At 48.0% G+C, this 16,108-nt stretch overlaps 5 protein-coding genes across 5 annotated transcripts; 3 read left to right on the forward strand and 2 right to left on the reverse strand.

The window, feature by feature from the left end:
- Positions 1 to 356: 356 nt before the first annotated feature.
- N7466_002159 (general substrate transporter) lies at positions 357 to 2,160 on the forward strand (the record flags this gene model as incomplete). The annotated part of the gene is made up of 5 exons (XM_057161557.1): positions 357 to 585; positions 658 to 801; positions 900 to 1,515; positions 1,593 to 1,835; positions 1,902 to 2,160. The coding sequence occupies 5 exons, from the start codon at positions 357 to 359 to the stop codon at positions 2,158 to 2,160; spliced, it is 1,491 nt and encodes a 496-aa protein (XP_057024842.1).
- Positions 2,161 to 2,870: 710 nt separating this feature from the next.
- N7466_002160 (MFS transporter) lies at positions 2,871 to 4,862 on the reverse strand (the record flags this gene model as incomplete). The annotated part of the gene is made up of 3 exons (XM_057161558.1): positions 2,871 to 3,536; positions 3,595 to 4,504; positions 4,570 to 4,862. 3 exons carry the CDS (start codon positions 4,860 to 4,862, stop codon positions 2,871 to 2,873), a joined length of 1,869 nt encoding a protein of 622 aa, XP_057024843.1.
- Positions 4,863 to 6,456: 1,594 nt separating this feature from the next.
- Positions 6,457 to 10,546, reverse strand: N7466_002161 (inositol polyphosphate kinase KCS1; the record flags this gene model as incomplete). Its single annotated transcript, XM_057161559.1, has 2 exons — positions 6,457 to 8,329; positions 8,475 to 10,546. The coding sequence occupies 2 exons, from the start codon at positions 10,544 to 10,546 to the stop codon at positions 6,457 to 6,459; spliced, it is 3,945 nt and encodes a 1,314-aa protein (XP_057024844.1).
- A 2,067-nt stretch (positions 10,547 to 12,613) lies between these two features.
- Positions 12,614 to 13,372, forward strand: N7466_002162 (type 1 glutamine amidotransferase domain-containing protein; the record flags this gene model as incomplete). Its single annotated transcript, XM_057161560.1, has 1 exon — positions 12,614 to 13,372. One exon carries the CDS (start codon positions 12,614 to 12,616, stop codon positions 13,370 to 13,372), a length of 759 nt encoding a protein of 252 aa, XP_057024845.1.
- A 609-nt stretch (positions 13,373 to 13,981) lies between these two features.
- N7466_002163 (oleate hydratase) lies at positions 13,982 to 15,673 on the forward strand (the record flags this gene model as incomplete). The annotated part of the gene is made up of 2 exons (XM_057161561.1): positions 13,982 to 14,529; positions 14,596 to 15,673. The coding sequence occupies 2 exons, from the start codon at positions 13,982 to 13,984 to the stop codon at positions 15,671 to 15,673; spliced, it is 1,626 nt and encodes a 541-aa protein (XP_057024846.1).
- Between the last annotated feature and the right edge of the window lie 435 nt (positions 15,674 to 16,108).

The raw sequence follows: 16,108 nt of genomic DNA on the forward strand, positions 1-16,108 counted from the left end.
CTGTAAGTATTGGTCACAGTACCATGTCTTATCAGGGTCCGATGGATCCCCTGAATCTCTTCACACTCACTCATTCGCCGATCGTATCGCTTTTCTCCAATTTTTCCGGTTTCCCTCAATCGGCCCCTCTTTTTCTTTCCAGCTCTTTTCTCCTTTAATAATACGGCCCGTATTGAGGGAAACGACAAGATGAGATTGTTGGACCTGACGCGGAAAACCCGGCTATTCTGCTTTCGCCAAAGATCTTATTTTATCAATCGATCGCGGATCAGATAAAACAGACTCTGTTGCCACGCTCCATCTACCCTGGCACGGACAATTGCTTTCCATCTTTTCTTTGATTCCTATAATCGAAAATGGTGACGGAAAGATGGGCTATCAGCCCAATGCTGCTGTTCTCAACGGGATTGCTCGTTCTCTCAGCCTTCAATTATGGTCTGAGTGATCAGGCTTTCTCTTCGTGTCAGGCTATGGACTCGTTCATTAACCAATTCGGAAAGTACAACGCTAAGAAGGGTGAATATGCTATCCCGGCTTTGGATACCTCTCTATACAACAGTCTGAAGGCTGCTGGTCAGATCATTGGTGAGTTTTGCTTGTTTTCGTTTTTCCCCCTCTTGCAGAATCATGAAAATTGACACCAATGTCGTCGTATAGGTGTCTTCATCGGCGGATATGTGAGCAACAAATGGGGACGCCGAATGTGTATCTTCACAATGAGCGTCTATGCACTTGGCAGCGCCTCGGTGGTCGTTAGTTCGACTACCCAGGCACAACTCCAGACAGCCAGAGCCCTGCACTGTGAGTATCTACGACCTCTCTGCATCGAACCCTTTGAATTAGCCAACACCTTTAAAACAACGCCCCGACCTAACCCTTTTTCTTCCCTTTCCAAATAGATATCTACCTTGGTATGCAATTGGCCGTTATCCCCACCTTCCTAGCCGAATTGGCACCCGCCAAGAACCGCGGTGGAATGGGTGTCCTATACTGGCTAAGCATCAAGGCCGGAGGCCTCTTCATCACTGGCATCGCACGCGCAACCAAGAAAATGCCTACAAACGCTGCCTGGCGAATCCCCTTCGGCCTGATCCTTGTAGTTCCCTTCGTGGTCATCTGCTTGGTCTGGTTCATTCCCGAGTCTCCTCGTTGGTATCTGCTCCGTGACCGTCAGGATGAAGCTCTTCGCTCCCTTATCCGTCTCAAGAACAAGAACACATCCGACGAGGAGATCCAGGAGCGATACGAGGTTCTTTCGATGAAGGTTTCTGAACAGCTGCAGAAGAAGTCGTTCAAGGATCTGTTTACCAAGCAGAACAGACAGCGCACTTTTATTGTTTCTGCCGCCAATTTCTTCCAGCAGGCGACTGGTCAGGCTTTTGCTTCGCAGTACGGAACTTTGTTCGTTAAGCAGTTGAACTCGATCAATCCTTTCAGCGTTACCCTTGGTACCAATGCTGTTGATATTGGTGCGATTATCATTTCTGCGTCATTGATTGATGTTGTTGGTCGTCGGTGAGTTTTTTTCCTCCTCTCTCTACTTTGCATTCCCCATCTATTCATCTTATATGTCCGACTAACTTCTCTTCTAGCATGTTGTTCCACACTAGTTCTGCTTTCCAAACAATCTCTCTGATGACAATGGGTGGTCTTGGAACCGCAGATTCAAGCAACGTCGATGCCAAGAAGGGCATCGTGGCCATGCTGCTTCTTTTCAGCTTCAGTTGGTCCCTTGGCTGGGCTCCTTTGACCTACGTTATCGGAGCTGAACTTCCATCCTCTCCGTTGCGTGAGATGACGCTACAAATCGCTTATACCGTTAAGCTTATCACTGAGTATGTGAACCCATCCCCATCTATTTGACAACAGGAGCCCAATGTTAACAATATCTCACTATCCAGATTCGCTGTCACTTTCACATATCCTTACATGGAGACTGCCGATACCCCACACCACGTTGATATCGGTGGTAAATTGGGCTTTATCTACGGTTCGCTCTCAGCTGTGGCTTTCGTTTTCGGATGGTTCTTCATCCCCGAGACGAAGCAATTGGAGATCGAAGAAATTGACATGCAATATGAAAAGAAGGCGTGCAAGTTTGAGGATATTGAGGACTTGGCTGACGAAAAACAGGCCAACGTCACTGAAGTCTCCAAGTAAGGGACGGAGAGACTGTGGAAATATAATGGTGTGAATACTGCTGCATATATGAGAATACATATTAGATAGACCAATGCATGTGCATGTGTGAGCCCAGATTTTCTGCCTGGCTAAAACCTGATGCAAGATCCACATGCATGTGCGCATGCAGACAACGCCTGAGCAAACTTGGAACCCGCGGACACACATGGGCATCAACCTACAGACATCATGAAAAGCCAAAGGTTAATATAAACATTTGAAATACTTAATAATCCATCTACGCAATTGAATATCATTCTTCGAAACAACTGTCCAGGTGTCAAGGTCGAATGCAATTCCAATTTTGCCAAGACTCAAGGCCATTTCCAGATGTCGAGTCCCCAGGCTGGAGGTGGCCAGGTGGAGGTCCACCTACGCACTCAAGTTGACAGCTTCTAACATTTGAACATTCCAGCACTGGTGCTCAAGCTTGGAAGGCTTCAAGGCTAACGGGAAGAATATCTTTCCGTGACCTCGGGAGCCCCGGAGTCAAATTGTGACAAGTCAATATTAATTGATCCATGTATACATAGGCAAAACAGACATCAAGAAACATTTGAACATTTGAATATTGATCAATATAGAGGTCAAGATCCCTATAAGCCTTGAATTCATGCATATTTCTATCGCTATAGATGAATGAACTGGAAAAGAGCACGCTGAATTGCTAGAATCCACTGTCAGACTGGTTAAACAACAACACCTCGCCGCTTCCAACCTCTCCAAGCAGCCAGCCAAGCGACAATGGCAATCCAAACACTGATCGTGCAACCGACAGCCCAGAAACCATAGCAACGCCAACCATGGCATTGCCCATCGGCATCACTACCACTACCATCATCGAGGGCAGTTTGGTATGCGGCAGAGTATACCACCCCCCACAGCGCGGCCCCGATGGCAGGCATCATGGCCACGATACCCCAGTTCGTGGCAAAGTTCTCTACGCCCCATACGACAGAGATGATAATCGGGGTAAGAGAAAATGCACTTCCATAGCCGAAGCCGACGAGAGCGGTTGTCAGATGGAAGAGAGAGGGAACCTTTAATGCGAGGGGACTGGCGAGAATAAGATACCCGATAGAAAGGAGAAGGGCTGATGGGAGCAAAAAGATCATTCGGGAAAGGGTAGTTCGGTTACTGCCTTCAGTAGTAATTGTGTGTCGGCGACTATCTGGAATTGGAGGGAAGAGATGTGTTGCTACCGGTGCAAAAAAATCGGATAGAGACCCTGTCAACAGTCGGGCAATTGTTGAGGTCAATGCGATAGTGGTGACGTGAGTCGATGGAAGTCCGGCTGGTGGAGGCGCATTTAGGGCATAAGATGGAGGTGTTAGAGTCGGAATGATAGTGCCGAGCTGGTTTCAGTCAGTTACTAGCCAGAAAGGACACACAAAGCAGTATCAGAGGACTCACGTTATTAATATATGACTCGCCAGGTCCGGTGACCAGGAAGAACCCAGCGGCTAGCCACCACATGGTGGGATCGAGGAGGAACACACGAGTCTCGTAGTTGAGAAGCCAGTTCTTCTTTCGCCGTTCCTCCTCTTCCCGTTCTTTTTCTCGTCGCCTCTCCTCCCGCTCTTCGCCAGAAAGAGTGAGGGCCTCTTCATCGTTGTCCAAGAAGGTGCCGTATTCTACGGTAGACCGTATCTCACCCCTCGGTCGGAAGAAATCGCTTTCTTCAAGAAGCCCACTTCGCTCCAGCTCCTCAACAGTCTCATCGATATATCTCTCCTCCTCGTCATCGTCGACAATTCGTAATGCGAAAGTGCCGATGAATCCAGTAACCAGTAAAATGACTCCCAAAAAAAGGAAGTAACGGAACACATCCACGTCACCACACTTGCCATCTATATCGCGCTCACACAAAACGTAGGTTCCCAACTGGCTCTGCCACATACCACTGAGCCCAAATGCTGCAATCGGGAGCGCAAGCATGATGCCCTTGTGCTTTCCTCTGCCATAATTCTTGGCACAGGTTGCGACGGCAGCGAGGTACATGCAGCTTGTACCCATTCCAATAGCAATGAATGCCACAACCATGACCCAGAACGGCCATCCTGACCCTCCAGAATCTGGAGGAGGACCGCTCTTATATGTGAATGCTGCGAGAAAATAACCAAGTCCAAACAACACGCCCGAAACCAAGGACAACGGCGACGGACTATACCGGTCGCATAGGTACCCAAACAAGGGAACTAGCAAATACATCGCGATCTCAGCCGCAATGGATATCGCATTGACCCGGAGTTGGGTGTAATGGAGCCTTGTAAGCAACAGGTGCCCGTACAAAGAAAAAGCGGTAATGCTACCCGCGCCCAGGCTGCAAGCTATGAGTCAGTTACCAGACACCATAGAAACATCGCAGTCACAACTCGGAATACATACCAAGTTATAACTCCCCAAACAAAACTAATGACCCGTACTACTTCCTTCTCCATTTTCCGTCGATCGCGTTGAACAATACCATCGACGACATCGCTGAGAAGCCCGTCGTCACTGGTCGGTCCGAATCCAGAGTGTGAGGATTGTTGTGAACGGTGTGATCCTGCCCTGAGCCGGCCAACGCCTGAGCTAGGTCCCTGATTATGTCCATCTATGTTTCCATCTTCGAGAAGTGGTCGATTCGCATCGAAGTCCCGCTTATCGATGGTGTCGATGTGGCCAGTGGAGCTAAACATTGTGCTCAACTCACCCAGTCGCCTGTACCGGGATTCAGTGAGGATGAGTACGGTGAGAGTGTATGTAGCTTGGTGTGTACGAGGTAGTCACTGGATGGGATATTGAAGAGGCGGTATGGGGCTCAGAGCGATTGGTGTAGGTTGAATGACTCCCGTGTCAGCTGGGTGGATCAGTTGCTTTGTTGTCAGAGCTCCACCCTACGTCATTGGGCTTCAAGATAGGCTCATCTTAAGTAGAATGAAAGTATTTGTCTGATGTAAAGAGTTCCTCTGAGCGAGGGGAAATGGCATGAGAAATGGAGAGGGAAGTGAGAGTGCGGAGTAGACCTTGGAGCTCCCAAGCCCAGATTAGATGCGGAGTTGCTTATCGTGGTGCACGTGACCTCGGCCGCTGATCCAGCAGACTGGCAACAAGACTCGAGGGGCAAGACTCGGAAGCACTCCACTCAAGGTACAGGGTATCCTAGCATACGGGGAACAAAGTTGACACATGTATATGTATAATCTAGCATAATATCTGAAAGCAAGACAATATATGTATAATCTAGCATAATATCTGAAAGCAAGACAATAATCAAGGCCAAGAGCACTTGAGTTGATGAGCCAACTAACAGCCGTGGAAAAACTGACAGCTTTGTAAGATGTGACCGCGGGGCGCGGAGTAAGAAAGAAAGAACAGCTACGGAGAATGAAGTGTTTGGTTTGGTGTCGTTACTTGTTTAGGAATTACATACAGCTGGGTGTTCTCTTCTCCAACCTCGGGTCACTGACCCAAGCCTTGATGAAAAGAAAGAACCACATAGTGGGAAGTGCCAAAAAATCCGCCTGTCAATGACCCGAAAGCCGTTGAACAAACCAGTCCGCCGCGCTGTGCAATGCAGGGACCGATCTGTGGTGGACCACATTCATGATCGCGGCCACCCAAACAAGGTAAGTATGAAGAAGAAAAGAAAAAGAGAGGGAAGGAGGAGGGAAGAAGCAGATATTTATACCAGAAGGAGAAGGCGCTAGCCAAGCGAGGAGTCACGTGACCAAACCGGGAATGAGACTCAGTGAGACTCAATGAGACATGTCACATGCTTGAGCAAATTAGGATCTACAGAGTACAGAAGAAAAGATATGTAATTTGAAGATTTTTTTTAATGATGTCTAATACCGAATAATGAAGTATCATGTACAAACAGCACTGCAAAGTGAAGGCCTGGGAAATTCAATAACCTTCGGGGTATTATCAATAAAACAGAACCGAGAAGTGAATCGTAAACAAAGGTTGGGATAATTTCGTACACGCCAATTCCAGAAGAGAAAAGCGAAGAAACAACGAGAAAAGAAGCCAAAACAAAAAAAACCTGGGCTCTAGATGCATCCAGGGGTGACAAGATTCATTGAGTCGTCCGTGGACGTCGTGATATCGTCTGCACTCGTTGAGGGGGAGCAGTTCAGAAGGAGAAAGAGACCAAAAGGTGAAAAAAGCAAGGGGGACATAAGATAAGTAAGGGGGAGGAGTAACATGGGTGTCCAGTGCTAACACAGCCCAAACGAAGCTGCAGGATGTATCTCCAGGAGTCAAATCGGCAGGGAAGTCGAGATCACATCAGAAGCTTACTTCACCTGCATCAGTTTCCATCACACTCTCATTCCAATATTGGTCAGTGGAGGGAACTTCGCGAACAGCAGGTTGGCCACCAAGCGCAATGCCCTCTCCCTCCCCGCGCTCAATGAATTCATCCTGTGTAATTTCGTTCATGATGCGCTGGAAGTACATACGCAATGTGCGAAGACCTCGCAGGTAACCACGATCGATATCATTTGGGTAATGAGGAGGGCAAGGGGTGTCCGGGGCCAATTCGTCCTCGCCGGTGACACAATTTGCAAAGTCAACAATCTTCAACTGAACATCTATATTGTTGTGACCATCATCGTGGACTCGAGGTCGGGAGTTAGGGTCGATAGTGTGGTTCGGGGTTTGTGGTGGAGTAGCCGGGTCGCCATCATACAAAATTAACAGACTGCTGGCATAGAGGCGATATCGATCCAAGCTCCTAATCATGTGTTCCAAAAGTGATAGTTTTTCCAGGATCACGGGGATCTTTTTGACCACGCTAGCATAACTGACACCATCGTAGAGGAATCGGGTTAGAGCATCCTGGAATTCACGACCGGATTTCAAGTCACGTCCAAAGTATTTATCTTCGAAGATGTACTCTTGCTTCTTGACATTCCAGGCTTGCATACCGCATAGACGGACTCCAAGTTGCCGCGATGTTGTTGATTGACACTTGCGTCTTTGTGATTTCTTCTTCTTGTCATTTGCCTCAATACCATACTGTCTGGTGCCCATTTTGAGATCTAGCACGCAAGGTTTGTTCATACCAGCGGTCAGATCTTCCAGAAGGAGGAAGAACTGTACTCGTTCATCCTTCTTCAACTGCGCTTCCTTGGGATTACTGGGCAGATGGGTTGTCAATGAATCTTCCAACCCAAGCTGAGAAGAGGCAGCAGATATTCTGTCGGATGGTGGGGCGTCAGGAATGGAGTGTTCGCGTTCGCTTGCAAAAGCGCCTGTGGATGGTTGCGAAGTCGAGGGAATTTCCGATGGCGGATTGTCTGTAGACGTGGGTACATCGCCCTCCATCGAGAAAATTTCGTCCTCTTTATCTCCACCATATCCGTCGTCTTCGAAAAACATCAGCTCGCCTTTCTTCTCGGAGCCGATGCTTCCGCGCCGGTGCAGACCACCACCCGAATGTCTTCTCCTTACAGATTGACCGCGGTTGACAGAGTTTGCTCGTTTGAGCTGGTCCTCAGTCTTCACTCTCTCTAGCCTCTCACGGTTTTCATCCAAGGCTGTAGATGCAGATGATGAAAGAGCAGGGGCTTCAGGGTCAGACCGCGCTATATCCATTGTAGGTGTCCTCAAGGTCCGAGCCTTGCCAAGTCCTGAAGGACGTGCGAGAGCTGTATCTTCTGACATATTCTCACGCCGACGAGAGGGCAGATCCGAAGCGTTTCTAGACAAATGTAAATGTCCACGAGCATGTCGTCGATGATGATGAATGGCAGGAGGGCTGAAAACCTCTCGAAGGACCTGCTCCTGAAGCTTCCTGTTGACAGTTGTAGCCCCCCATATCTTGGTTTGGTTGCTCAATGAGCTAGGATCTGAGTTGAGCTCCCCCAGGCCACCGGCGGAACGCGGTCGACCGTTGTTGTATGAGTCATCCAGTATCCTGGATCGTTGGCGCGAAAAGAGATCCGCTGGAATAATGTGACGGTTGTTTGCAAGAATCACTTTAGGAACTACACCAGTGACCTGTTTCTGGCTGACGATTCGCTGAGGCTCTACTGGCTCAACCATTTGAGAATCCAATTCAGAGGCTCCATTTAATTGCTTTTGGGTGCCATTTTCAGCCTGATCTTTTGGTCGCTTTGGGGTTTTTGAAAAAGTTACATTCAGAACACCAATGTATCTGCAAAGAAAAAAAAAGATTAGCCTCGAGGAATAAATTAAGAGTGGAGTATAACATGACGTGGCAGGGTTTGGCGCCTAAGTAGGCGGCAAATCTTTCTCTTGGTCACGAAAAAAGAAAAAAGAAAAAAAAATCCGTGACTCACCTAGGGAGAAAGACCAGCATATCCGGATGTCTTCGTTCAATGCGTTCGTAAAACTCATTCTCGCGGTTGTTGAGCTGCTTGCAGACCGCACGCCTGGAGAAACGGAATACAGTTGTGTGACCACCCACTTGATGCCTGTAGGGCTTTAGCTCAACGGCACCAAGGGGACCCGCTGGTTTGCGACGTTCGAGGATGCGGGGTTGCTGGGTGGGGGTGGCAGTTGGCGTGACATCCACATCATCAGTCAAGCTGGAATCATCGATGGAATGCCCACTGTCATCGGCAGAAACTGCATCGGATTCGGCGGTGGAATCATAGCCGTACTCGGAAATTGGGCCCAGAGGAATCTCTGGTACACCCTCAGAAGGAGATCGGAGATCTTGAAGATCACCATGGAGAATCTTGCTTTCATTTTTAGATCGAAAGGATATATCCACATGGCCAACTTCTTGCTCGGGTGGAGGACTACGTTGTTGGGGTATTAACATCAATCCATGACTCTTGTCGGCCGCAGAAAGCTGAACTGGTTGCACGCTGTGTGGGTCTGCCCCTATTGATCGCGGATCATTGACCCCTTCGGCCACGGCAACACGCTCGTGAGGGAAATAAACGGCAGACTTAATTTGTTCGTTTCCCTCATCTTCAAACTGCTCCGAACCTCGTCGGTCATCCTGTTCCACGGAGCTTAGTGATTCTGCAAAATGCTCGATATGAGACTCCTGGAAATAACTCCTGCTGCGTTCCGAATACTGGGCGGGAATACTCCTGGAAAAGGACGAACCGCGGGCACCACCCGGAGTCAGGTGGAAATTCCTGATTTCCTCAAGAAGGCCGCGAGGTAATGCTGGCAGTGGTCGACGCTTGGCCGGTTCTTCAACATCTGGCAATTCATTTGCAAGTGGGGTATCAAAGGATGGGCCATCTCCAAGGGAAGGAAGAGAGATGCTCTTCCGAATCAGTCCAGTCTCGTCCGATGACAGATTCGCAATCTGCATATTGTGATCCATAGCCCGATCCCACCGGTCTGCAGCGTCATCTCGGTGTCGGGAGTGGTCTTCCCATTTTTTCCTTTCAGGTGAAGTGGTATTTTCTTTGAACAAGCCCAGGTAATGGCTGGACTTACGACTGCGCACGTTTGAAGCAGGCTCCACGTTACTGAGATTTGCCTCGATCGAGCTATCCACCCGTCCCCGACGACCTCGACTAGAGCTCCGCTCCAAAGCCACGCCCCGAGAAGATTCGGCGAATGATCCGTAGGAGACGCCTTCTCGACTTAGCGGCGGCCGCCCGTGATCAGGAGTCAATGACTGGGGCGAATGAGAGACATCATCTAGGACAGATGGAAGAAGACTGCGTTCAGTCGGTGAGTCTGGGCTATCAAACTTCGTACCTGGATCAACCGTCTGAGTGTACGGTATATGTATACCAGCCTCCTTTTCCTGGTCCTTTAACTGGTCTGACGCAAATATAGACGAGCGCAAAGGCGAGAAAGGTGATGTCTCGGAGGAAGGGAAGAGAGAAGAAGAGCGCAATGGGAGATGTCTGCGGACGTCAACTTCCATGTGGGAAGGGTCGACGTGAGAATTGTGGGGAGAGACCTTAGAGGGAGGACTTGGAGACCCGTGCACATCATCGAGACGCGGGATAGAATTCACCTGGCGCTCATTCTCCGGGGCCCTTGCTGGGGGCAATTGTGGGGTATTGGCGCCGCTGTCGGTGGGAAGATAGTGGGTTGCGAAGATACTGTCTCTTTCGGACAATTGGGGACTGTAAAAAGTTTCAGGGTGGGGGAAATTCTGGAAATTCTCCTGCGGGTTCGTCGAGGCCCTTTTTACAGTGAAGGGGGGTGCAGGCTGGGTCCATTGACGAATTGTGGGGGATTCCGCCCGCGACGGAGAGGATGCCTGTGGAGCCCCCTGGGACAGGTTTTGGCTCGGTGAATGCGATGAGTGGTGACGTGGATTGGGCCGAGCTTGCTCGGCTTGTGTCGAGCAATCATGTTGGGCAGGCGCGGCAGGTGTCACCAGGGGGTAAGGCAAGGTATTATCGGGATCGGACGGCGGGATTGACATGGAGAGGACATTGGTCAAAGCTACAGGGTCGGAAAGGTCTGGAAGCGGCGACGACAGTGGTTGGTCAATGGTGGAGGGGTGTTGAATATTAAAAGGATGGGACGCCAACACGAAAACGGAGAGACACAGCGTCGATACTGGCGTCACGACAAATGAACCAAACCGAGTTAGTGGAGAAAGCGACTAGGGGGGGGGTCTCACTTGGGGGAGGGAGATTTTTCGAGAAACACGGCACAGACCGCGAGCCACGTTGGGGGAGAGACGGATCTTACAGGTTGAAGGATGACCGGTATAATCGGTCAGATAACCGGGATTAGGAAGAACTGAATCGGTGTTCCCTTTTTTGGCGGGGGGGAAAGAGTAAAAAAAAAGAAAAAAAGGGAATAGATAAAGGATGAACAGCGCTCAACTTAGCACTTTTTACCGGGTAGCACAAGTGACGCCGATCGTCCGTCACCGCCTTATAGTGTAGTGGAGACCCGATCGTGAGTTTCTTTCTTTTTTTCTTTTTTTTCTTTTTCGTTTTATTCTGGAAGTGGAGACCTGGATGAATGCAGAAATATTAGCAAGATAAGAAACTGGAGAAACTTGGAGAAACTGGAGAACTGAAACCCACAGAATGATTCTGGTTTAACAAGATGGAAGAGATAGGAAGGGGGAGAAGGGGGAAAAAAAAAAAAAGGATGAAGTCACCTGCTATACATTTTTCTACCTTTTTCAACCTTTTTCTACACATCAACTAATTTATTTTTCTTTGTCCTCTCCTGCTTAACTTGATACTACAGATTGAAATTCCTTCATTTTTCTCAAGACGGTGTGCAATCCAACAGCAAGTGCAGTCTTATCTTCGATCCCTGTCACATTGGTTAACAATGATGCGATCGAAGATCTTGCTATCTCGGTCAGATGCTACAAACCCCTGCAGAATGGGCATTCCAGATTAAACCCATTGTACCGAGTAACACGATTGATCCGAATGCAAAAATAAAAAAAGGAGTTGTTTTGTTGGGTCCGATCAATGAATCACGCTCTCACGGTGGCACTTTGGATAGGCTACCCTTGGTCCGGATCCCAACGGTAAGCAACTTCTCCCCGAGCAGTGGGGGCAAGGGATAACTAAGTTCTCGGGTCGATCCCTCTCAATTTCATGGATTTCTCTTCAACCTATCAATCTTCACGATGCATTGGCGTGCAGCACTTACGGGCAGCCATACGGTATCGCCTCCACCATTCCTAGCCACTCGGGACGGCCCCTGGTTCATCACCACTTATGATTGGCAGGGGGGGCTCTTCTTTGAGGAATTTCACCACGGGAAACATTAATTTTGTTAGTTTCTCATCTCAAAACACATGACTGACGGAGCCAGGGATAGCCAAAGTTAAATGCTCAATTCCTATGTAGCAAGTTGGGGAGCAGCGCCTTGACCTGATTCCCAAAAGGGCTTTGAACAAGAACATGCGGTGTATCGAGCGTCCGATTTGTCTTGGCTATCTGGGTACCTCGATGATGTCCGTTTGTCCAAGGTAATACCTAGGCATGCACATACGGACGAAGAAGTTCCAAGTTTGCAGAGCACTATCTATCCACGATAAGTATGCCCCAACTTTGAAGCTGTGCTCTATAAATATACCTTGGAAAGTGCAGGTACTCAAACATTGACTGTTGGCCCCGACGTACGGCCTGGGGTTACAACATTGTTTTACTGCCTTCGATTAAATTCAATGGTTCAAATGTTACCAGTTCTAGTAACAATTGAGAGAAGTGAAGAAAATAGCTTTAGATGCAATGTTGTGGAAATTTGGTACTGCTAACGTCACTTTGAAGTCATTCAACGGTCATGGCCCTTGATCATGCTATAAACATTTGAATGAAGCATTATCGAAATGTGCCCTCAACATTGAAGTGCTGATGTTTTTTATTGAATGTCAAATGTCACATGCACATACAAACATCAAGCATTTGAACCAATAATTGACACCATACAGTGCCGTCTACCAGTCAAGAAACCTTGGAAGGCTTGCAGTCTAAAACCTTGGGAAGAAAATTGTGCATATTGATCACCCATCATGCCGTGCAAAAAAATCCTTATCATCTTGAGTGATGCGTCCTCGATTCCTCTGAAGAAAACCAGCGGGCCCAACGCCGGTCAAACAGTAGACCAGCCCACAGGATTTTTCCTCCAAGAACTAGCCAAGCCGCTTCAAAAGTTACTCGACAAAGGCCACGAAGTGACCTTTGCCTCACCCAAGGGCAAGGAACCAACACCAGATCCGAATAGCCAATCTTTACTTGCTTATGCGGGCAACTTCTACGAACTTCAGCACGAGAATCAGCTCATGGAACGCATGAAGACCGAGAACGGGTTCAGCCATCCACGGACCTTCAGCTCTATTAGCAATGATGAATTGACAACCTTCGCTGGGGTCTTCATTCCAGGCGGACATGCACCCCTCAGCGATCTCGGAGCGGATTCAGAGCTGGGGCGCATCCTGCGATTCTTCCATAAGGAGAATAAGCCCACTGCAGCGATCTGTCATGGGTCATATGCACTTCTCAGCACGAAGAAAGCTGGAGATGGATCCTTTGTTTATGCTGGGTATAAGATTACATCTTGGAGTGATGCAGAGGAGAGGATGGTGGAGACCTTGCTGGGTGGGGAGATTGATAAAGTTGAGTCGGCACTGAGAGACGAAGGTGCTGTGATGGTTGAAGGAGTTTCTGAAAAATTCGGCCAAACCACCTTGCACCGAGAGTTAGTCACTGGGGATAATCCCTTGGCAGCAAATGCTCTCGGTGATCGATTCGTGAGGATGATCAGTGTTTAAGGTGGACAATAGCGTCAGGCGTGTTCTTAAAATCAGCTTCAAACAACAAAGGTTTAAAATTCACCTGGGGTCAGCATAATAATACATACATATAGTCAACAGGGAGGAATGTCATCTATCTCCAACCTTTTACCACATGCAGCTAGCTTGAGTATCAATATACTGGTACCTAATACATACCAAGTGAAACTGTAGGTGGATGAAGCTGTCGTCCATGGATGCCAACCTTAGTCACATGTTCCTACGTCATACAAAAATTGAAAACATGTGGAATTATATTGTATGGTAAGTCAAGTCAATTTCCAATTTTATCATGGTAACTTTAACTGCCAAAGCTCTCGCCTTACTGAAAGAAAATACATGTGCCGGTGAGACTATTCGTGATCTGGCTCTGGAATTCATCAAAAATTACGGTTTGACAGTAGAGAGAACCCATGGACGGCCCATGACACACCACTCAATATTTCCCCCATATTCAACACAAAGTTTATAGAACGTCATGTGGCAATATACCTTTTCTCTTTTTCAATATACATGACACCCTTGACCACATAACGTGAATCTTATCACTTCAATGCAGTTATACCAACTCCTTCATCCGAACATGCCATGAAGGGATGCCAATCTAAACCCAAGCGCAGTGCCGAAAATACGGAGGCTTGGATTCTCGGTAGCGGAACTGCATCTTTAGCATCCGCGCTTTATCTTTTCAAACACGCCAAAGTCCACCCATCCAAGATCCATGTGCTAGATAAGCATATCTCATTGGAACAAGCGTCGCATCACAAGGGCGATTCCTTGGGCGGGTATGATCAATTTGCAGGATGCTTGCCCATTCCCGTTGGTTCGCTCATGAAAGAACTTCTTGCTACGATTCCATCCGCGACGGCTGAGGGACAAAGTGTTTTGGATGAAATTCAAAAAGCAGAAGCAAATCGACTCTCCGCGAAGGGAGACGATCATACTTGTTTTGTGGCGCTGAAGAATGGGGCGTTTGAACACATACCGATCGAATCCCTGAATCTCAGCCTCAAGCATCGGACAAGTTTGATATTGTTTTTTCTCAAGCGAGAAAAATATCTTACAGGCAGCAAAATTCGGGATGTTTTCCCAGCAAGCTTTTTTGAAAGTCCATTCTGGACTGTGTGGTCCGTCCAGTATGTACTGAACATTAAAATGCACATATGAGCGAGATGATCCTTGATAACCTAACAATTTATCAGATTCGGCTTTCAACCTTGGCATAGTGCGGCAGAGTTCAGACGTGCTCTTCGTCAATACCTTCCCGAGTTTCACACTCTGAGTATCCTAAGCTGTCTTGACATCACAGGTTATTATCAGTATGAGTCTGTATATTTACCAATATACTTTTATCTGCGCAGCTGCGACGTGGACTTTCAGTTCGGAGTCGATCTCAAAAATATTGAGATCACAAAACATCACGATCAGCAAACCATCACTGGATTGGACCTTATTCGAGAGGGGCATGAAGTGCACAAAAGTCTAGGAAAAGATGATATCGTCATTGCGACTCTGGGATCTACAATCTCTGGCTCAGAAATAGGTACCAATGAAAACCCACCACTGTGGCAGTCGATGGCCGCAGACGACATGCTGGACCAAAATTGGTCTGCATGGTTAGATCTTGGAAACAAGCACCCATCCTTTGGCAACCCTTATCATTTCTGTACACGCCAGCACGAATCAATGCTGGAATCCTTTACTATCACCACAGAGGATCTTGGACTTTGGGAGAATCTTCAAGGCCAATTACGGTGCACTTCGGAAGCCGGGGCATTCCTGTTTCTAGAAGACAGCGCGTGGAAGATTAACTTGAGTATCCCACCGCAGCCAGTCTTCTCCGAACAGCCGTCACATGTCCGTGTACTTTGGGGCTTTGCGCACTCTCCCCTTTGCGACGGGAACTATGTTCAAAAACCAATGCTTCAGTGCTCTGGTGCAGAAATTCTGACTGAGCTACTGGAGCATCTAAAGCTTGGTGAAAAAGCGACATCATCACGCACCATCACCATCCCGCGTGCCATGCCTCGAATGAGCGCAATTCTATTGAGTAGAGCGCCAAAGGATCGTCCTCAGATCGTTCCTCAGGCGTTTTGCAATCTCGGACTCATCGGACAGTTTGTAGAGGTTCCGCGATGTACCAGTGTGGATATCAGTTACGGTATTCGAACGGCAAAAATTGCAGTCTCTCGTCTGATGGGCCTACAAACGCAGATCGAGCCTGTGGGTTCCACTGCAAACTCCACGGCTTCTGTTATCTGGAAGGTACTATCTTGGTGAAAAGTAAAAGTTTGAGGCTCGGGCCACGTCTTTCCTGCTTATCGATGTCAGACTAGCTTGGTCGATTGTTCTCTTTTGCCCTCTCGTCGCTCGATCTTCCAGTGGACTTGAATATCACTTGAAGCTGTACTTGGTAATCATGGAAAATCATGAAAGCACTTTTGCAAATTACAAATCAATACAAGTAGCTACTAGTTTCAAGGATTGGAGTCTTCACATCAACACACTCTTTTACCTATCATTTTGCAGTCTTGCCCTAATAAAGCGGCAACAACCAGGGTTGTGTGACACCTCACTACGTCATCACCAGTGCATGACTGGGAACCATCAGAACAAGGAAGTAGGTCACCTGCTCAGTATATTCAACTTTGCCCCTTACTCAGCTTAGCATGGCATGCCAAACTTCATCCAAGTGCCAAATATTCACGTCATCGA

This window comes from Penicillium verhagenii (genome assembly GCF_028828195.1).
Source record: "Penicillium verhagenii strain IBT 33310 chromosome Unknown utg000003l_segment0_segment0, whole genome shotgun sequence".
Taxonomy (NCBI): domain Eukaryota; kingdom Fungi; phylum Ascomycota; class Eurotiomycetes; order Eurotiales; family Aspergillaceae; genus Penicillium; species Penicillium verhagenii.